Raw genomic sequence first — 23,735 nt, 5'->3', positions numbered from 1 at the left:
ATGGGGAAGTTGTCATTAATGGTTCTGGGCATAGAAAGTGTTAGGGTGGTAGGGTAGTACCAATGGAATGGAGCTGTGAGGCCGGGAGCCTCCCCATAATACATTTCTTTAGGCTCCACAGAAAGTGGAGGTGCTAAAGGCTGTTGTAACTTTTTCAGACTGGCTGTGGTGTTGTGAAACCAAGCCAGGTCAGCAGAGATCTTCAGAATGAGGAATCTGAAGCAGTTGACAGTTTCCTTGATGCTGATTGGGGCATGACTCCCTCTGGGTCTTCTGAAGTCCACAACGAATTATTTTGCCTTGTTAACATTCAGGGCCAGATTGTTGTCAAGTCACTAGTTTGTAAGATGCTTCACCTCACTCCTGCATGTAGACTCATCGTTGTTGATCAGCCTGAAAATTGTTTTGTCATCAGTGAACTTACTAATGTGGTTGCTGCTAAAAATGTCAACACAGGTATGGGTGAACAAGGAGTACAGCTTAGGGCTAAGACAGCAACCTTGGGGTGCTCCAGTATTTAGGATCACTGTAGATGAGATATTGTTGTTAAAGTTTACCACCTGAGATCTGCCCATCAGGAAATCCAGTATGCAGGTGCAGATAGAGTTGCATTAGCCCAGATTCTTGAGTTTTGGGAACAACTTGGAGGGAAGAGTTGTGTAAAAGGCCAAGCTCCAATCTATAAACAGCATCCTGACATAGGTGCCCTGCCTGTCTAAATGCTCTAGTGCTTCAGTTTCCTCCCACAGTCTAAAAGATATATTAGTAAGTTAATTGGCTTCTGGGAAAAATTGGCCATGGTGTGTGTGTATGCATCTCTCTTTGTGCCCAGTGATAAACTGGCGTCTTGTCTAGGATGTTTCCTGCCTTGTACCCATAGCTGGCTGAGATAGGCACCCCCTCCCCTGCAACACTGAATTGGAAGAAGCAGTTAGATGGATGGGAAGAGGGGAGGGTTCACTGTTAGAGAAGGCAAACACTAACAAAGATTTGCAGTTGCACCAATTACACAGAGGAAGACTCCATGAATTGGCAAGTTTTGATGAAAGTGACAATGAGGTTTCAGATAATGCTGCCCAGAAGCCTCGGCCTACATCTAATGTAAGTCTGAAGTGGCAGACAATCTCGTCAACCACTTGTCTGAGGTGGAAGACTTTATGGAGTTGACACCTGAAGAAGGCTCCACGGCCGAAACGTTGTGTTCTCTTTCTTCTTTTTTTCAGCATGGAATAAACCTATTACTTGTTCCTTTGACTTTATGGAGTGCTGTTTTCAGTTCAAGAGAAAGATTTAACATGCCTTATTGTCTACCTCTGAGATGTACTTATATCTTCAAAACAATGCCTAGGAGCCAAATAACCATATCACCCTGCAACTCACAACTGACAACCCCTGATGCTCAGCGGTTGTGAGCCTGGTCAGTACCTGAATGGGAGACCTCCTGGGAAAAACTAAGGTTGCTGGGATGTTAGTGGGATCAGCAAGGCGTGCTCTCCCTGAGGTTTTTGTGGGGCCTTATGCCCCAGTATAGTGATGGGGAAACAATACTGTAAAAAGACGCCATTGTTTGGGTGAAATGTAAAACTGAGGTCCTGACTCTCTGTGGTCATTAAAATCCCCGGGTGTTTCTCGAAAAGAGTAGGGAAGTTACCCCTGTGTCCTGGCCAAATTTACCTCTGGCATTTACCAATTATGTCCTCCTAATAATCCCCATCTATGAATTGGATTAATCACTCTGTTGTCCTCCCTACTGACAGCTGATGTGTGCCGCACTATGGCTGCTGTCGCATCATCTGGTGTGTGTGCCGCACATTGGTGGTGGTGGAGGGGAGTGCCCATTACCTGTAAAGCATGTTGAGTGGAGTGTCCAGAAAAGCGCTCTGTAAGTATAAGGAATTATTATTATTATTATTATTATTATTATTATTATTATTATTATTATTATTGTTAAATATTATAACTTTATTTAAAAAGCCTGCTTCTGAGTCTGCCTTTTCATCTGGATCCACATAATCCAAATAACCCTAAACTAGGGCCATCAACACAAGACTCGGATTGTCTTATCATTATCACAGGTAATGTGTTTTATATTATTTTTTAACCTGCTTATCCAGGACAAACACAGGGGCCAATCTTACCAGGAGCTATTTAACCTTCTAGTACTGTATGCCTTTCACCGTGGGATGAAACCAGGGCACTTAGAGGAAAACACTAGAAGAACAATCTAATCATATAATTTACTTCATGCATATAACATCCCAGGAAGTGAATCCAGAGACAAGGCCCTGTAAGGCAGAAATGCTAACGACTGCACCACCTTGGTGCCCGTTTTAAATTTAATTTATTTTGTTATTTTGATTTATCATTTTATATGGGCCCTTCTGAACAGGGCATTAGCAGTGCATTAGTAGTACAACACACAACCTGCCTTCTGCTAAAGGCTTTTCACTTTGTTTTGAACACAGGTTCCTATTTATTGAAAACTGTTCTGGACTTTTCATACAAAGCGATGGAAATTCACAGTTTAAAAAGGCTACTCTACACTGAAATCATTTTAAAAGCTTTCTATTTCAGTTTTTTATCCCTCACTTTTACTTTGAATATATTTTTAAATTACAGATGTGCTTGCTAAGATATTCATGCTACAAGGAGGTGTCACTTCTGTGTTTAGAGGTTCCAGAAGGTGGACAGCCTAAAACTGACATGCTGCTGTACTGTATATTCACAGCACAGGACTCAACCCTTCATCATGATCCTGAACTAGCTAACAGTGTGACAGTGTGACACAGCACACACAGGACCATATACAGTTACATCCCTCAAAGATTCACTCAGGAATCTGTCACTCTTTGATTTATTCACTTTGTCAGGCCTGACAGGACACTTTCCCGCTGAATCTCAGTACCAGTCTAAGTGTGGACTGAGGGACTGGATTCCAGATTCAAATGGTCATTTACCACCATCCAAACCACCTAAGCCACCTCATCAGAAGACAAGTCCCTTGTTGCGGGGGAATTTAAATATTTTGAGATTACTGGGGTGTGTCATTTTTTGTAAAACTCTCATTATTCTCACACAAAAAGACTTATTACATAAACAAAGGTAACTAATTTTAGTGAAGAATAAGTGATATTGATCATACTGCATTGAAGCAGTTGGTTAGGAAAATTCTGAACTGCCATCACCTGAACTGTCTGATAACCATGTTTTTGGTTGCAATTACATCAAAATCTTATGGAGTTGCTTCTCTTGTATTTTCATCCTAAGCATTAAGGTTCAAATATTTGCCTGATGCTTTGACACATTGCTTTTTCTTTGGATCCTCTCTCCGACTCTACAGCCTGTATAGCTCTCTTACACATATTTTGTGGATTATCTATCTTCCTTTCTAGATTAAATACTTACATGTACAACATATACAACACATACTTTTTACAAATTATGAATTGACTGGAAAAACAATATTTCATTATCTGTCATCAATCTAAAACTATGTGTGTATGTTATAAATATAATATTTCTTAGATTACATTCATGCTTTATTATTACAATTGCATAATATGTGTGTATAATGGATTATGTTGCTTTACCTTGATTACCAAAATGCATCAAAATTGGGCCTGTCTGAGGTCAGTCCCTTAAAACATGCTCATCTGTTCCCTCATAATACAGAAGTATTATGGAAAAAATGCTTGAATGCAATTGGCCTTTCTTGTAGAGCTGTAGATTGTTGAAGATTTCAGAACCTAATACTAAGATATGTACCCACTCCAAAGTGCTATCATAAGTTTACTTTATCATGACATATAATAGTAATAGAAAGGGCACCAAAATATTAGGAACACCAGTGTCAAAGCACTGCAGTGTGTGTGGGTACTGTAGTGTTTCTTGATTTCATCAGTTGCAGTATTGGAGTGACAATGATAATGTCCAAAGGGAAACTGCTATTCAGTCAAGATGTGCTGTGTTGTGTGCTAGCGATTCTGCTGTAGTGTTATGTTAAATAAATAGTAAAGTGCACGATACGCATCATACTGTACCTGTTCTGTACATAACAGCGAATTCTTTATCTGATCTCTCATTAACACAACCTTTTTTTGTAACTAATGTTGATAACTGAGAAACGTCTAAGTTAATTTGCTTATATAAATATTGATTTTATTCAGTAACCAGTAACCAGCACTATATGTAAATATTTAAGTACTAGGATTACATCAAAAGTTTTGTCATAAACACTGACATTAGTCATAGCGACAGAATCCAGCAGTCTTTGATTTTAGTTTGTTGTTCTTTATGACTTTCTGGATGATTTTACAGTGACAGACAACATTTGATGGATTTCATTTCATGCATCATTTCATCACATCATTTGTGGAGAATTTTTTTTCTAACTGCGTTCAGACTTATGAGCACCAATTATGATATTTTTTTATATCTCTTTTGATTATGGCATAACATGCATCTAAAACAAATGATACCCTGATAGATAGTGTGGCTCCTACAAGAACTTGTTTAATTTGTTCTTCTTATTGTTACGGAATATTAATGAGGACCCTATGCAGAATAATCAGGACGGACTTCAGAGGCATAGTCGATTAAACAGTCCGAGATCCGAAAGCCGAAGTGATACAAGCCGGTGTGAAAGTACAAAATCAGAAGCGGAGCCGTAAGCCGTGAGGAAGCCAAGAACAGATAGTCTAAGCCAGAACAATAGTCAAAGTACCAAAACAAGACCAGGAGACGTAGTTGGAGAACGAACCAGGGTCAGGAAGCCAAAAACCAAGATGTAATAAATCGCCAGGAAAACCTAATACTGTAATACTGAGCACAGGTGAGAGTGTGAAGCAGCATTAAATAGGCTGGGGTAAAAGGATAATTGGAAGCCATGCTGGAATGTGTAGCGGCGAGGCTTATTAATAAGAAAGAATTAAGTGTTTTGAGCTTTCCCAAATGGTTCCATCTCTGTTCATCTCTGTGGTGCAGCCACAGAGAAACTATTCATGCAGGCTGATTTAAGGTTTCCTTTGATAAGGGACAGCTCCCAAAGGGGGATGCACTTAGCTAAGCCTGGCTATCATGATCAATGGTCATCCATTGGTGCCTATCTGTCTAGGGAGTGCTAGTTGGACATCTGGACTGCATTCCTAAGTGTCAGGAGTAAGTGACTCATATCTCACCTTGATCAACCAATCAGGGACTGGTAGGGCCGAGTAACCCACGTGGGACTCTGATGCCCATGGAACTTTCAGCCAATGAATGAGCTGAAGTTCCTCCAGGTAAAAACAGGCATTACAGAGAGCCTGAGAGATTCAGTGGACTTCTGTGGACTATTCTAAAGGGAATTCAAAGGAGAATTCCAGGGCAGGACGGCCCAGGAGCAGAAGGCTCCCAAGGGCAGGACATTCTCGCAGCACGCCTCCTGACCATCCTGAGACTCAGCCCGGATAACCACGGAATGGCCAGTGTGTCCGAGTGCCAGAACTTTCCTTTGTTCTAAGAGTCTAGAGCGGAGGTTGCCAGAGAGTAACCAGAGGATCCACCCGAGGTTAGCACCAGCAGCAGGCCTCGTGAACAGGTCGGAACTGTGGACAGCTGAATCACTATTCAGAACTAGCTCTTCATCAGGAACGAACCGGTCCTCTTCCTGACTTGCTGGGACTCACAGTCATCTTTTCTCCTGTGCGCAAACTTTGCTAGTTAAAGCCAACACTAACTAGCCGGTCAGTGAGCATCTGCAGCGCACCATCGCAAACCGCACAGCACAGCCTGGCACCTAGCCAGAGAGCGCGGATTGGACAGCAACAGCCTGAAACTGTTTCTTTGTGCCCGCAGGAGATCTGAATCCCCAGAGATTGGATGAGTATTCAACTTCACTGCATTACAGCTCGAGAATTCAATTGTTATCCCAACCAGTTGATATCAATTTAATTCCTAAGAGTTATGTACTTGTTTTGAGTATCTAATGTAGAAGTTATAACCAAGTTCATTTATGAAACGGTCTTAATGAATGATATACTGAACGTATGTCCTCTTGATACTATATATAAGTATATGTAACACTTTGTAACTGACTGAATATATACCTTTTATATTGTGATAACCCTCAGGATAAGATCTGTTAGGTTTATATGCATATTTTATGTATTAATAAATGTATCCTCATGTACTAGTACCCGTGTGTGTGTGCGTTGTTTGAGTTATATCGCATGGTTGGATTCTAAAGCCATCAAAAGAATCAATTTTGTGATTTACTGCTACAATTGATAATTGTCCCAGTAAATGCCCAAACCCTACAGAACTGGTGCCTTCAGAGAGCACACTACAAATGTGAGGTGGAATGACGAGTCCTCCGGGGGCGTGGTGTAACTTCTGATATACTGTACAATCTTTTGACTGTCCTCTATGAAGATATGAAGGCAGCAGGAAGATGGAGCTGCCTGTTAAACTACAGGCATATACAGTATATAACACCAGCATGGCCAGATTTCCTTCTATTCCACTTTTAATAAAATAAGTTACAAAATTCATTCACTTCTCTTCTCCACTATAAATACAATACTGAGTCCAGCTAATAAGTTTCACTTTTCCTTCCTATACTTAACACTGGAATACACTCAGACAATATTTTTTCGACGAAGTACATTCAGGATCCCAACCATCCCAAGCACAAACTGTACTCCCCTTTATGCTCTGGCAAGAGGTTCTGCACTAATAAAACACGGACCACTAGGCTTAAGAACACCATCTACTGTATTGCAGCATGCATCCTCAACAGCTAACTGCACTGCCACAGACTAAATGCACATCTGTACTAGACTCTTTTTGCATAGTGTACCATGTTTTGTTTCACTACTACATATTTATTGTTCTGCACAACATATTTATTTTTCTGTTATTATTTATTATGCTTGTAATGCACTGTCTAGATTGTGTGGTGTACTGTGATGTCTGCTGTAATGTGTACTGTATGTCCTGAAAGATCAGTGCGAATAAGAAGTCAATTGTACATGTACAAACAATTTGTAACACTCCTCTCTACTGTACTCTACATACAGTGGTGAGGAAAAGTAATTTTCGCATATTTTACCTATTTGAAAACTATAATGCTATCAGATCTTAATCTAATTCCTCATAATAGATAAAGTTAACCCGATTAAATAAATGATGCAAAACATGATACTCTTTCAACATGTATTTATGGTCAAATTAAGTAACATTCAATATCTAAGTGTGACAAAGTACAGTATAAAATACTAAAACCCTATTGGATTTTTACTTAAAGACTGATTTTTATTCAAGAAGGCTATCATGGCAAAACAATGAAATTTCAATATTTATCTTTGACTGTGATACTGAAATATGGATTCATGCCTTTTGTTACGTACCAGTGTGTGTTCTGTGTGTGTTTTTTCTGTTACCGTATGTCCACACTGTTGACCCTTGATTGTTCTCCCTTCCCCATTGGCCCACCATTACACCACACTTTCAGTGTGACGTCATCATCAATTAGCTCTCAGCCAATCAGAACACATCTTATTCAGTATATAACCTGGAGGTATTCAGCAAGGAGAGGCCTTTTGTTTGACTTTGGTCCCGTTTGGTTTTGGTTATTGCTTCGGCGTCGTTTCTGGTTATTGCTTCGGCTTCGTTTGTTGGTTTGTTTTGTTTTGTTTTGTTTTGTTTTGTTTTGTTTTGTGTGTGTGTGTGTGTGTGTGTGTGTGTGTGTGTGTGTGTGTGTGTGTGTGTGTGTGTGTGTGTGTGTGTGTGTGTGTGTGTGTGTGTGTGTGTGTGTGTGTGTATTTTTGTATAGCTTCGGTTTTGTTGTTTTGTTGGATTTACGTTAGTTTCTTTGTACTTTCGTTTGTTTGTGTGTTCATCCTTGTTTTGTCATTACCTTGCCCCAGTGTTACATGTTCAACTTTTGTGTTCTTTTTGTATCCTGCTCCTATTTATTACTCTTGTTTTCCCTTATTTGTCTTCCTGGTTCACTTGTGTTTTTGTGTGAACTTTTGTATATAAGGTTAGTTTAGGTTGTTGGGTACACTTACACACTTAGTTGATTTTGTATTAGTACACTAGTTTAGTACGGGTGAGTGCCGTTTGTTTTGTATGGTTTTGGGTAGTCAGTGCAGGTTAGCTAGGGTGTTGAAGACGCCGAAGACCGTGTGTTTCGGGGTTTCTTTTGTAGTCAGATTAGCTTTCCCTCACTGTCCTAGCCAGCTCCATTTTGTTTATTTTCTTTCCTTTGGCACCACTCTAGTTCCTTACCCTTGTTATCATACTTCCTAGTCCCTCACCAAAACCCCCCCTGCTTCCAAAAGAATTATCCTAAATGTTACACCCCTTTTCCCCTAGACACTTGGGGTCGTAACACTTTATTTAAACTAGATTACAGTACCCTATGCTTCTGGCAAAATTGAATCTGGTGTGAGTGTATGCATGTCTGCATTTCTGTCTACGTGTGTCATGCGATGCACTGGTGACCCATTCAGGGTGTACAGTACCCTGCCTTGTGCCCATTGCTTGCCTGAATAGGCTTTGGCTTTCCTACATTTACTCTACAGAACATCTCTCTTTAGTAACTCTACATTGGATGAAACAGTTAGAAAATGGATGGTTATATTGAATACATTAATGCTTAATGTACTGGAACTTCTTCTAAGGTAAACTAAAAATTTCTTCATTAAAATATTATCTCTATCTTCTATAAGTTGCACTGGCTCCCTTTGAAATTCAGAGTGAACTTTAAGGTTCTTCTGCTTATGCATGAGGGACTAAACATTTTAGCTCCCGATTATGTAAGAAATTTATTGTATGACTACAGTCTTAATCTCAAATCTTATGATTTTGGCTTTATTTCTTTGATCAGTAGAGGGTCTACTCTATGGGTCATAAAAACCTGTCATACACAGTGCCACGTTTTTGGAATTTATTACCCATATTCATTAGAGACTGACTCTATGACTGAAAACGTATGTTAATGCTAATGCTTAATGTTAATGTTAGGTACCATGCTAGATTAAGTTATTCATTCAATTAGAATTCATAAATATTGATAAAACTTTAACTTCAACTTAATTACATGTAGCATAGTGAATGTATTAAGTGCTTATATGTCACTTTTATAGAAAGTATATCAAATATTTTCTTAAGAAAATTATGTTTCATTGGTACATCTCTGATGATGTTTATTTTGTGTATGTACCCTGTCAACAGGACCTATCCTCCTCGATCTGGATATAAGAGCTGAGTAGCAGACTCTGGGCACCAAACATCAGTACAGAGAGAAAGACGACTAAGTCACTACCTACAGGTAAGTGAGACATCCTCACTTGTTTGATTGGTCTCAATCTGTCTGTTCTCCATTTGACTGTGTGGAACTCCATCTCTATCAACAAGTAGTTTGGATTAGTGAAGAGTAGATTATCTTTCTGCAAGTAGACGTCTGAAGAATGTAGCATTGATCCATCCTTCTTTATAGCTGTAGGTGAAGGGATTGGTACACTCTAAATAACGAGTGAATGAAAATTCAACAAATCCATCTTCATTAACCAATAGTTAGGAAAAACAGTTCTCTGACCATTTGATAAATGTAATCAGCGTTTCTTATGTGTCTGTTCTCTGTGCAGAAGAGTCACCATGATCCGTCTTCCTACAACAGTACTGCTCTGCATTGTCTTCACACTCAGTTTGAATTCAGGTAGGAGGACCAGTACTGCCTTAACACATTAAAGCAGTAGGAAATGTCAAATTAAACAGTACATTTGACTCAACTCAAGATGATTTAACTCAATACAAATCTGCTGAATATTTATCCCAAATCATATATATGAACTCAATCACAGAAGCTTTTGCAAAAATTCCTACACTTACCTTCTGTATAAATATGATTTCATGTACAAAAGGTAAGATTTTAAGTGTAATCACTGGTACAATCATGAGTTATTAGTTTAACTTTATGTTTAGAACATTATTAACAAGTTATTAATAACTGGGTTGGAAATGGCCTGTCCTAATGAATATTTATGTTATTATAAATGGAAATAGGTTTGGTCTCACATATACATATTTTATTAATGTATATCTGATTACTAATAACTCATTTGTGATGCATTGAAAATACAACATTGTTACCCCCCAAAAGTAATGCATTGAATCCATTACTTTTCTTTTATATGCTTTTTAAAATAAAACTGCAGGTCACTCAAAAATTACATAAAAGCACTGGAAAACATTAGGCTTGCAAAGAATGATAAATTAATTAAATGTGTAAAGTTACGGACAAAATCTGAAGTTAGGCACTGCCGAATCTTCAAAAATGTTGAATGCAATTCTGACACTAGATTGAGTTCTTTATAATAATTTTAATTTATTTTTTTATTTTAACCAAGTAATTTTAAACATCAAACATTGTAAATGTGCAGTCATACTAAGTGTGACTTCACATGGTGTCTTTAATCTTCCATGAGGAATTTGTTGGTGGAGAAATTAATAAGTGGTAGCATAAAATAAATACTGTAGATATTAGACAGACTATCCCATAGATAAGACATGAAACACACAAAGTAACATTTACAATTGGAGGGGTTTTTGCTAGTACATAATGGTTTATCCAACTTTTTCCCCAGGATCCTTAATTGACCACCTTAATTTACCTAGAAGTGTATATAAAACTTTATAAGTGTAAATAGGACTTTATTTACTAGAGCAGGTGATACAGCTTGTATAAAATAAATAGTTCTCAATAAGTGAGAGAGTCTGTAAAAATAATACTAAAAAGAAGACTACTTTCCAGTAATAAACAAAATAAACATTCAAATTTAGAAATTCTTCCTGGCAGATTTAAAAAGGATAATGGAATAGTTCAGATGGGTAGCTGCGTCAGCATGTTGTTAAGAGTTCGGTAATAGGGACCGAACTAGTGAGTGAATCCACTTGCAGGAGCGAACAAAGACAAGTCGTAAACTGAAAGTAAACCGTAATCGTAGGAACGAGCCGAGAGTCCAGGGGGAGCAAGATATCCGAAAGGGAACGTGTACCGAAGCCGAAGTGTGATCCGAAGTCGTAGTCCGTAGAGCAATCCGAGAATCCAGAGGTAGCCAGTTATCCAAGACAGAGTGAAAGTACCAATCCAAGCCGAGATCCGAAAAGCCGAAGTCCAAAGGGAAAAACCGTAAGCCGAAATCCAAGACAAACACAGAGTAGAAGAAGCGCAACCAGGAAGCTCGATAGGGAAACCAATACTGAGCAACGAGGTAGGGAAGGACAGGTGTTTAAGTAGGATGAGACGGGGGTGTGGTGGTGAATGGGAAAACTGATAGGTGAACTGATGGATAGGGGCTACACCTACTTCTGCCTCCTCCGTTGCCGAGAGGCAGGGATCGTAACATTACCCCCCCCTCTACGGGCGGCTCCTGACGCCCTAACGGGACGATCCGGGAAGTTAAGGTGGAAGTCTTTGATGAGATTGGGGTCCAGAATATCCTTCTCCGAAACCCAAGAGCGCTCCTCCGGACCATAGCCTTCCCAATCGACGAGATATTGTAGGGCTCCACGAGACCATCGGGAATCCAGGATTTTATTGACCGTGTAAGCAGGGAGTCCATCAATCACTCGAGGCGGTGGGGGTTTTTGTTGTGGTTTAGACAGGGTGGATCTGTGAAAGGGTTTAAGGAGGGAAACATGGAAGGTAGGATGGATCCGAAGGGTAGGAGGCAAGGCCAGTCTGTAAGTTACAGGGGTAATCTGGGCGAGGACACGAAAAGGACCAATGTACCTGGGAGCAAGCTTGCCAGAAGGTTGCTTAAGAGGAAGGTTACGAGTGGATAACCAAACAAACTGACCGCGTCGAAGTCTGGGTGGTATCCGGCGGCGCCGATCAGTTACCTTTTTCTGCTGAGCTGAGCTGCGAAGAAGGGTGGCTTTGGCCTTCCTCCAGAAGGTCTTCAGGTTAGAGATATAGTCCTGAACCGAAGGGACCTCTGTGTTGGGGTGGGAGTCAGGGATCAGAGGAGGCTGATAACCTAAGGCACACTTAAATGGAGACATGCCAGTAGAAGTAGTATACAATGAGTTGTGTGCATACTCAGCCCATGGGAGCAAGGACACCCAATTATCATGGGTAGAGGAGATATAAGTCCGTAAATAGGTCAGCAGTTCCTGATTTATGCGTTCTGTCTGACCGTTGGCCTGAGGGTGGTAAGCTGAGATAAGTGAGACTGAGGCGCCCAGTGACTTACAGAAGGCCCTCCAAAACCGGGAGACAAACTGAGGGCCCCTATCTGAAACAATATCCTTAGGGATGCCATGCAATCGGAAGATATGTTGTACAAACAATTCTGCTAGTTCTCGAGCTGTAGGTAAAGATGGTAGGGGAATAAAATGAGCAGATTTAGAGAACCAGTCTACCACTACCATAATAGTTGTGTGTCCATGGCTGGGTGGAAGGTCAGTAACAAAATCTACTGAGAGGTGGTCCAAGGACGATCCGGGATGGGTAAGGGTTGAAGTAGACCCGCTGCCTTCATTCGGGAAGACTTCATTTGGGAACAGATAGCGCAGGCCTGGACATACTCCTTGGTATCCTTAGCCATGGTTGGCCACCAGAAGTCTCTGGAGATGAAATCCAAGGTACGGTGGACTCCAGGGTGTCAAGCGAAGCGGGAGTCATGAACCCATTGTAAAACTGCCGATCGGACGGGATGAGAGACAAATAACTTGTCCTGAGGACACTGAGGAGGTACCGTCTGCCCAACCAAGGCTCGTCGGACAATCACCTCAATATCCCATCTTACCGCAGCCAGGAACTTACCAGATGGAATGATGGGTTCTGGGGTCAATTCGGCCTCAGGGGGGTCATGGATCCGCGAGAGGGCGTCTGCTTTGATGTTCTTAGAACCTGGAGTATAGGTGATCAAAAAATTAAACCTGGAAAAAAAAAGGGACCACCTAGCCTGGCGAGGACAAAGACGTTTGGCCGACTGCAGGTACTCCAGGTTTTTGTGAGCTGTGTAAATCAAAAAAGGGTGATGAGCACCCTCTAACCAGTGCCTCCATTCCTCCAATGCCAGCTTAATGGCCAAGAGCTCACGGTTACCCACGTCATAGTTCATTTGGGCAGGGAATAACTTCTTGGAGAAGAAGGCGCAGGGGTGAAGAACCTGTTTTTCTCCATGACGCTGAGAGAGAACAGCCCCCACACCATGGCCAGAGGCGTCCACTTCGACTACAAAAGGCAAAGTTGGATCAGGGTGATTTAGGATGGGGGCTGTTGTGAACAGGTGCTTCAGACGTTGAAATGCTTCTTTGGCTTGAGGGGTCCATTTGCCTTGTCTTGTTCCTTTACGGGTCAAGGAGGTTATGGGAGTGACCACCGAGCTGAAGTTTCGAATAAACTTCCTGTAAAAATGAGCAAAGCCGAGAAATCGTTGAATGTGTTTGAGGTTCTTGGGTGTGGGCCAATCAGTAATCGCCGAGACTTTACTCGAATCCATTTCCACACCCTCTGGAGAGATGACATAACCTAAAAAATGAATCCTTGAAGCATGGAAGGTACACTTCTCCAGTTTGACATACAGTTTATTCTTGATGAGCCGGGAGAGTACTTCTCTGACGTGGAGAACATGATCCTGGAAGGAATCAGAAAAAATTAGAATGTCATCTAGATAGACCAAGACAAATCTTTGTAGTAGATCACGAAAGATGTCATTAATAAAAGACTGAAACACCGCTGGGGCATTAACCAAACCAAAGGGCATGACCAAATATTCGTAATGTCCATGGGTAGTCATAAAGGCCGTCTTCCACTCGTCCCCTTCCCGAATGCGGATTAGATTATAGGCCCCTCGTAAATCCAGTTTGGTGAAGACTTTGGCTCCATGCACCGACTCAAGTGCTGCTGGAATTAGAGGCAAAGGGTACCGATTCTTGATTGTGATCTCATTGAGACCACGATAGTCGATGCAGGGACAAAGCCCACCATCCTTCTTTTCCACGAAAAAAAAACTGGCACATGCTGGTGAAGTGGATGGACGTATAAGTCCAGCTTTCAGAGAATCCTGTATGTAGACTTTCAGGGCCTCAGACTCAGAACTGGAGAGCGGAAAAATATGACCTTTAGGAGGGATAGTACCTGGCAGAAGGTCAATGGCACAATCATAAGGTCGATGAGGTGGGAGGGTCAAGGCCTCCTGCTCATCAAAGGCTTCCTGTAGATCGGAATATTGAGGGGGTATGGTAGGAACCCCTGAAGGGGATGTCGCCGTGAGTGCAATTCGTTCTGGTAGACGACAGCAGTCTTTAATACATCTGGGTCCCCAAGCTAAAATTTCTTTTCGGGACCAAGAAATGTTAGGGTCATGCTGTTGTAGCCAAGGAAAGCCCAACACCAGAGGATGTGTTGGGGTCTTAAGGAGATAAAACCAGATGTCTTCCACATGGGTGGCGCCAATCTGCAAACTTATAATTTCAGTTTGCCATCTAATGAGTCCTGGAGATACGGGGGAGCCGTCGATCGATTGAACACGAAATGGTGTAGTCACCGGGGTCAAAGGTAATGTCCAAGTTTGAGCGATGGAGGCATCAATAAAGTTTCCTGCCGCCCCTGAGTCTATAAAAGCTAGAAGAGGTCTCCTTTCAGTACCCCAGAATAGTGTAGAACAAATAAAAAATCCAGAGGGAAAAAATCTCACTCACCTTAGGAACTTGAGAAGGGGGGCTGCGCCTCAAGGACGAGTATGAGGCAGGGCAGGCCGCTTTAAAGTGTCCTAATTTCCCACAGTACATGCAGCGACCCTCTCGTTGGCGCCTCTCTTGTTCTTCAGGGGTTAACTGGGTTCGGGCTACTTCCCTAGGTTGATCTGAGTCGAAAGATCTGATAGGAGAAAGCTGAGGAGCCTTTAATATTGAGGTCCGAGATCTTTCAGCACTCCTTTGACGAATTCTGATATCCAATTCCAATACTCGTGAAATTACTTCTTCCAAGGTACTGCCCAATTGCGGCATATTTACCAGACGATCCTTTATTTCTTCACTGAGTCCTTGACGGAAAAAAAAAATTAGGACCTCGTTGTTCCAGTGAGTCTCCGCTGCTGCTACTTGAAAATCTATAGCATAGTCTTGTACAGACCGGCAGCCCTGGCGGATGAAGGAGAGGCGGAAGGCAGTGTCTTGACCAACTACAGGATCACAAAAAACCCCCTTAAATTTTCCTAAAAAGAGATCATAATCCTGAATTTCAGGAGCCTCGTGATCAAGCAGAGCAGTAGCCCATTCCAAAGCGCGGCCGGTTAGCAGTGAAACTATGAAGGCGATCTTGTCCTGAGGAGAAAAAAAGGTTTCCGGATGGAGCCTGAAAACCAGCGCACACTGTGCTAAGAAGCCCCGACATTTCGTAGGGTTGCCGTCAAACCTGTCAGGTGGAGTTAGTGGAAGAGGCCGAGGGGCAGGTGTAGCAGCTGGCGGGGGTGGAGCCGAAGCGGCAGCTCCAGCGTTGCTTCCTAGATTGCCGATGGGCGGCATTGCAGACAGGTGCGCAGAGATCTGTTGGACAGAAGCCTAGAGCTGGAGTAAGGCTTGTCCGTGCTGATCCAAAGCCGTGCGAATCTCCTGTTGCTTCGCTGGGTCCATGTTAAACGGCTCAGTATTCTGTTAAGAGTTCGGTAATAGGGACCGAACTAGTGAGTGAACCCACTTGCAGGAGCGAACAAAGCCAAGTTGTAAACCGAAAGTAAACCGTAATCGTAGGAACGAGCCGAGAGTCCAGGGGGAGCAAGATATCCGAAAGGGAACGTGTACCGAAGCCGAAGTGTGATCCGAAGTCGTAGTCCGTAGAGCAATCCGAGAATCCAGAGGTAGCCAGTTATCCAAGACAGAGAGAAAGTACCAATCCAAGCCGAGATCCGAAAAGCCGAAGTCCAAAGGGAAAAAACGTAAGCCGAAATCCAAGACAAACACAGAGTAGAAGAAGCGCAACCAGGAAGCTCGATAGGGAAAACCAATACTGAGCAACGAGGTAGGGAAGGACAGGTGTTTAAGTAGGATGAGACGGGGGTGTGGTGGCGAATGGGAAAACTGATAGGTGAACTGATGGATAGGGGCTACACCTACTTCTGCCTCCTCCGTTGCCGAGAGGCAAGGATCGTAACACATGTGTAGGCTGCAAAGGAACAAGTAATAAGTTTAATCCATGTGGAAAAGAGAAGAAAGAAAACAAAATGTTTCGGCTGTGAAACTTTCTTCAGGTGTAAGCTGATAATGGTATAATGGAATAGTTCTACTGATATGAAATCTGATATGAATTCTTATCCATGAACTTAGCCCCTTCAGTTTTCAATACTTTAATTGTTTTATCAGCTCTTATGGTTCATTAAAGTGGAATCCAGTAACAAACATGGATCGCAGATTGTACCTTGCTCTTACTCTTAATGTTTTCTCTCTACTGTATATTGTTCCAAGTGTTTCAGTCAAATTCTCAATGTCAGGTCCTGGCACCAGACTGCTACTGAAGCAAAGAATAGAAGTGAAAACTCTTTATATAGTTAGAGAAAATAAACATTTTATATTCTGTAATGTTATATAGTTAGAGAAAAAATTGAATATAATGTGGCGCATGTTTTTTTTATTCCTCTAGCACAGCATATTATATAATGAGCATGGAGCTAACTTAGATGTAATAGGATATGCTGAATACATATTATCTTTATTCAATTAAACATATTACAACTTGTGAAACTTGTTAATGTTTCAGCATACACAATTCTTCATCAGATAGCATACAGTGATCTAATTTTATCATATTAAACATTTTCTCAAATAAAAAAAGATCTAATTTTGCACCTGACTCTATCAGTGTATCATGTTAGACTTTGGGGAGGTGGAGATGGGTTTTCCAGGGTTTATTTTGCTTTTTGGGGAGGGTCTACAAAGTCTCTACAACAGTGTACTACAAGAAAGAGTGGCCTCTTGCCCTTTGTTTCATGAGGTCGTTTTCTTCTTCTTTCTTTTCTGTTGAAATGAAGCATTTCAAGCCAAGTAGTGTTTCAGCTCTGTACCATTTTGTTACCATTTTGTGTTCCTCAGTGTCTGGAAGTAAAAACAAGGAAGAGCTGTGCCAGGACGTGTGTCCTCCAGGCTGGGTGAGCTTTGCGAACCGCTGCTTCCAATACATTGGAATAGAGAAGACTTGGGCTGATGCTGAGGTATGTACTGCTGTGACAGTGACTGGGAGGGGTGAAAGCTGGTATAATTGAAACTGAACACAAAATAGTCCTTATATATTTACACATGTTGTTCAGTGTGGTATGCAGAGCTTTATCAATAATGTGTTATGACGCGGCTAGCTGTAGATAGCTGTAGATATCACAGTGAGGTCCGCAGCTGTTTGATCCATTGTCATGACTCTGGCTGCAACAATTTGCTAAACTGCTTATCAGTGTTGCCGTTAGCACTATCATCAATGTCTCATTAACACTTACAAATCTAAGAAATGATTCCTCTATACATTTCTCTTTATTGTCATCAATGTGAATATAATGTAACATTATTGATGTTTTTGCTCCTCCTTTGAAGTATATGGAGTGTAGCCTGTTGCAAACAATTATACATATCGGTTTTGACCTGTTTAAAAATTGTAAATAAACCATCTGAGATGGCCTTCAGAGATTTCAAATCAAAGCAAAAATTATGTTTTTACTTCTATCACCTTATTTTTTGTATTTTTAAAACTATCCTGTTGATATACTGAATAAAGGGTACTAATAGCCCTTTAGAATTTCCATTTCTTGAATTATTGTACCAGTCTTGCATTTCTATCTCTCAGTGCTAAAGACCTCATTGCCAGGAATAAAATGCAATACAGACATTAAAGCATTTTAGCTCCTCATCAGTTGGCAGTGGTTGACCCTCTCATACCTGAGATTCTCTCCCCCTGAGATTCATTCTCCTCTCTAACTGAATCCTTCATTCTACTACAACACTAACTTCCTGGGTCTCTTGCTGAAAACTTCCCACTTGCTAAACAGACAAATGTGTTAACCAAACATTCATTAACTTTTTTCATTTTATCGTTCATAGTTTAGATCTCACTAGCAATTTATCACTAGGAGACTCCATATTCTGATATCACTCAAACTACATACAGAAATGTACATATGAAGAAAAACAGATCTTTCTATGTGAAATAATATCTGGCTAAATTAATCACATGTTTTGCACATTGCTCGCAAATGGATATTTTCAATTATCAGAAATATTTTCTCTTAAGGTGTCACTCTGAGAATTGGTTAATTTTCTGTACCACAGGCTTAGAGAAGGAGGAAGGTGATGATGTTCTTTCTTCTTTTTGCATGCCTTGTTTCTCTTTTTCTCTCTCTTCATTTTGTTTCTGCTATCTCCCTTTAAATCTTTGTCTTCCGAGGGTATAATAATGATCATCACAAAATACAAAATAGCCACCCCCTCAAATTACATTTCTCATTCTACTCTCTTATTTCTCCAGTTAAGATCCATGAGCTCCATTCCCACTTATCTGTCCTCACGTCAATTGGATGTGTGTCAGTATAAATATCTAAAAAAATAACATTTGACTGTATTGTTCTTTTACTAAAGGCATAGAGTTATTAAATGATAGTCTCCCTGTCTCACGTTCCTTCTTCTTTTCCAGATGGACTGTATCGAATTGGGAGGAAACCTGGCCTCGGTGCACAGTGAAGAGGAGGAAACATTTCTGCTACATCTGATCGTGTCCAAAAGAGCAACTTCCACTTGGCTGGGAGGTAGTGATGGCGAACAGGTATAGCATTGCTCACAAAATACCCCCAAGATAGAGATGTGAAGTACAGCACATTGTGCTATCTATTCATTTCCTCTTTATAACGGATTTATAAAGGATAACTGAAGAACCCCCGTGAGGCCTACAAAACAGAACTAACACCCTAACTTGGCTCTTTGGATCATTTATTCACAACACATTGTAAGAGCTTAATGACATAAGTAAGATTACCTGTAAGAGGTCATTTAGAATGTTTGTGAAAACTAGTACAGAGGGGTACAGAGGGGTGCATTTAAAACTTAAGATGCAGTAGAAAGTACTTTTAGACCAAAGGCTGTGGGACTCTGGAACATGTAATGCAGCCACATTGTTGACACCTTAGCTTCTTTAAAAAAAAGCAACACATAGTAACTTCCAGTAAAGACCTAGATGTGTTAAATGACCTCCTCTAATATTTAACTTTCCTAATGTTATACGCAAGATGACTTTTTTTATTGATATTCTGATGAAAGTACAGAATTATTACAGCTTGAATTAGTAGTGTGAATTCAAATAACATTTAACGGTTTACAGTTCCATTGTAATGGAATAGCTGTCACTCGCTGGAGTTTGAAAAGTTTAGGAATCTGGGAAGCAGCCTTCAAGTCACGTTTTAAGTTTATTTAAAGTAGAATAGGTGTAGGCATTTTCATGCAGATTAAATACTTGCATTTGCATTACGGGACTGTAGACTCTTCTGCTGCAGCTGTTGCAGATTGGGGCTTTCTCTCTACATTGGTTATGGACCGTATTCAGTTAAGAAGTCTCTTTACATTGGAATGGTCTCTTGGTTGAAATGGTTGGCCAGTAGATCAGGGCTAAGACCAGTTTCACACTTCTGGGTGTTCTTGCAGTGGGGAAGCTGGAGCGATAGAAACATGATTAACTCTCCCTTATGAATGCTCCAAAGGTTAAGAAGCTAAGTATTTGTCCAGAGATTAGACAGAATGGAATTTTAAAAAAGTGGGTTGCATATGAGGGTTGAAACATGGTTAACTCTCCCTATGGTTACGTCTAGCAGCCATCCTGAGAGCAATATCTGAGGAGACACCAGGCTTTTTGGTTATGGATAGGAAGAGCAGAAAGGGAGAAGCACAGATAGCACTCCCCACAGTTTACTCTGTGAATAGTTAGAGTTGGATTTTTCCCCGAGGTTAGAGGAGGTGGATGCTCTTGGTGGGAATTGTGTAGTTGGCTGAAGAGGTTTGGGTGGAATAACTTCATCATGATAAAAGAAAACACAGCAAACCAGGAAGGTTGTAGCAAAACCACCTGCTGTAATGTCAAGGGATGAGTATTTATTGTGAAAGGCAGACAAATGCTTTATTTCCTGTATAGGAATGATTTATATGTGGTCCAAGCACAGTGTTAAGCACCTTATTTATTCATGCAATGTTCATGAAGGACTGAGTAATCCTATAATAGTAAATATAATCGGACTATAATACATTTAATAAATGTATTTATTAAATGTGAGATGGAAGATTTAGCAACTCTGACTTGAACAGTAGAGAAACAACAATTAGTGAGGCTACAATAAGTGTTATAAGGTATTTAGATTCATGCAGAATACTGCATAAAGTATGTAAATATAGCTTTCATATTCTTATTCAAACATGGTTTTCATGTTCTACAATGTATTTTTTTTGTTTCACAATGCATTGAGATGGCATTTGCTATTTTTTGTATTCTGCATGTGTGACAGAATTGTTTTTAAGTATCAGTTCTTGTTGTATAAAAGTGATAGTCAAAAATATGTTTTAGTAAACTAGCCATGGATGTAATGCTGTGGTTATATTTAATGTTTCTGTGACTAAACAGGTAGAGACATACTGTATTTTATGCAGAAATCAGAGAAAAAATGGCAATAACTCAACACATATGTCTAAAAGCTGTTTGTGACACAACAATAATTTCAAGATATCGATTGCCAGAGTTATTCATTTAAACTCTGTTTTATTCGTTTCTGTCGTTTGTGGTGTGGCGGAATAGGAGGGCAAATGGCTCTGGAGTGACGGATCAAAATGGGCATTCACCAAGTGGAATGCATGGGAGCCCAACAACTCTGGAACTGAAAACTGTCTCCTCACATATTGGGGTAATAAGGCTCTTTGCAGAACTGTGTGATGGTCTGCATGACTTTTTTTGTATAACATGTATAACAAAAGTAAACCATTTGAAAATGCGGTACAAAAGTGTGGAACATTATAAATGTAAAATGTTCAAGCTGTGTTAGAGGAGAACTACCTTTACAACAGTAGTAAGTTTGTACTTCAGCAAAGCATAAATGTAAAATTAATCCACATAAGAATGCATGTTAAAGAGGGTTGAACTCCCCTCAAACAATTAAAATGAAAGGAATAGTGGTGTTAGTGGTGGCTGGTGAGCTGGTTAAAAGATACAGGGGTCATGTGCCCACAGATACATCTGGACTTACAATATCAACTATTTTTGGTCCTTTTAAATACATTGAGACTATCGATCCATTTACTGTTTTATCCAGTAACATAACATCACTTTATTAGCCCTATACAATTTCTTGTATCAGGAATTCATCTTTTCACATACCCCAGCTTGCTCTCCATGAGACACAGACAGGGAGAGAAGCTTGGGGTCAGAGCACAGGGTCAGCCATTGTACAGCACCCCTGGAGCAATTGGGGTTAAGGGTCTTGCTCAGGGGCCCAATAGAGGAGGATTCCTCTGCCGGCTCTGGGATTTGAGCCAGCAACCTTCCAGCCACTGGGGCAGATCCTTAGCCACAGAGCCACGGGGAGCTTGAGTCTCGCTTGGCAAGCAAAGCGAACAAGGCAGGGTACACCCTGAATGGGACGCCAGTCCATCACAGGACAAACACAAACACACACACAAACATACAACGCTCACACCAGGGCCAATTTTCCTAGAATTCAATTAACCTACTAGCATATCTTTGGACAGTGGGAGGAAATGGGAGCACCCAGAGAATACCCACATTAACTCAGGGAGAACACCCACACTCCATGCACACAGTACCCCAGGAACTGAACTCATGGCCCCAAAGCCTCTAGACTACAATGCTGTCCACTGGGCCACCTGTTTTAGGGTTCTATTGATTTTATTTTCGCTTTTATTCAATATAAACATAGGGTACAGAAAATAAAAACAAAATAAAATAAAATACACCAGAAGAAGGCTCCACAGCCTTTGCAGCCTATGCATACTGACACAGCTACCCATTTTAACTACTATAAAATAATGTATTTATTAAGCGTGAAATGATGGAAGATAAATGATGGGTGGTAAATAACCAAGACATAAATCACTAAGCTGCCTTTGTGTCACCCTGGAGTTGCTTTTTATCTTGTTTGCAACTGTGTCACACTGTGTATATTGTCTCTAATACTCCATCATGTTGCTGACCTTGACCACGTGTTAAAGGGAGAACTATTTTGTCCTAATTTAGGACATTTTATATATTTTTGTGGTGCATTAAACCACAAATGTAGAAATTAGAGTGTATAAAATGCGGATTCCCTGTACATGTTGCACCCTGGTTAAATTAATTCAGTCCGAAAAGGTAAAACAGCACACAAGCTTACAAGAATAAGTAAATGTGACAATGTAGATAACACTCTTAGAATTTCGTAACAGTATTATTCACAATCAAGTAGGTCTGAGCCTTACCAAGAAATAAAGTGGTAAAGAGCTTGTTGGCAAAAATGGAGACCTGAAACTTGCATGATTCTGATACTGCAACCATCAGACACAGATGCAGGGCCTACTTGATAGTGCAGATTTGGAGTAGCCAGGAATGTAAAGTACTCAGTAGTAACCTGCGAGAAAGCTGTCAGGAAACAAAATTCTTTCACTCTAAACTAAGCAGAAGTGTTGTTTTAAAATAGGGGATCGGGTGTATCTTTGAGAATCATGTCATGTCTCTATCTTGTACTGACTGGAACTGCCATTGTGTCATTCAATATGGTCAGAGTCTCATTTTGGTTTCTTTCACTCAAACGAGGAAGGGGTTACCAGGGCCCTTTTAGATGGAGAAAAAGACGGCATTGAAAAGATACTCTGAGGGGTTTTTTTGGGAACGGGAGGTGATCTGACACGACATATTGGAGATAGAGGTCAGGCATTTCCCTGAGCATGAGCTGCATTCTCCAACTTGTGCAGAGATAGAAAAATGTTGCATCAGGTTCTGGGGCCACAAGCAAGGGTGTTTATTTCATTGTGTGATAAAGTCTTGGGAGGCAAAACCCTTGATAAAGTTATTAGAGACTGGTGTGTACTTTGAAAGTTTCTTAGCTCTTCCTTCTTCTGTCTTTCAGATCACGGAAACTGGAATGATATGAATTGCAACAATCAATTTGCCTACATTTGTGCCATTAATCCTTAAGCCACAAGAAAATCTATTGTTACTGGAGGGGATTTAAGATAATATGGCTAGAAATAGTTATTTATCACTCTGAGAATAATTATTTTCTGTAATGGGGTTATTTCCTGTACCTTTAGTAATTGATATTTCTACTTCTTTAATAAATACTTATAGCATCACATGTCCTTTGTCTGTGTTTTTTATTTATTTATATGTATTAAGAAAAGGCTCATAGCAAATAGGAAAGTAGGGAAATGTAACTTCTGTTTTTCAAAGGAGATCTACACCACACCTGCAGGAATGGTTATAAAACAGGTACCTTGGGGCCTATTTGCATTAGATCGACAAAAGGTAGGACATGTAACACAACATTCAATTACCCAATTCTTCCTTTTAACAGCTTCAATCCAGGAAGGTTCAGAAGGAACAAACATAGTCCCAGCAATTAGAAGAAACCTCGCAGACACTTGAAAGCATGTACCAGAACAAATGGTACAGGGAAGAACACACATTGGCTCAACTTTCCATTACTCTTTATTTAAAATTACAGATGTCATCTCATAAGAAA

The 23,735-nt window shown here is 40.5% G+C and overlaps 1 protein-coding gene across 1 annotated transcript; it reads left to right on the top strand.

The window, feature by feature from the left end:
• The first annotated feature begins 9,284 nt into the window (after positions 1–9,284).
• LOC102690210 (ladderlectin-like) lies at positions 9,285–23,312 on the top strand. Its single transcript, XM_069191151.1, has 6 exons — positions 9,285–9,313; positions 9,630–9,700; positions 17,080–17,198; positions 18,662–18,790; positions 20,801–20,906; positions 23,121–23,312. The coding sequence occupies exons 2-6, from the start codon at positions 9,640–9,642 to the stop codon at positions 23,186–23,188; spliced, it is 483 nt and encodes a 160-aa protein (XP_069047252.1). The 5' UTR covers positions 9,285–9,313; positions 9,630–9,639; the 3' UTR covers positions 23,189–23,312.
• The last annotated feature ends 423 nt before the right edge of the window (positions 23,313–23,735 follow it).

The sequence above is a fragment of the Lepisosteus oculatus genome, chromosome 6, assembly GCF_040954835.1.
Source record: "Lepisosteus oculatus isolate fLepOcu1 chromosome 6, fLepOcu1.hap2, whole genome shotgun sequence".
In the NCBI taxonomy this organism is placed as follows: Eukaryota; Metazoa; Chordata; class Actinopteri; order Semionotiformes; family Lepisosteidae; genus Lepisosteus; species Lepisosteus oculatus.
This window is presented reverse-complemented; position numbering and strand designations above follow the sequence as displayed.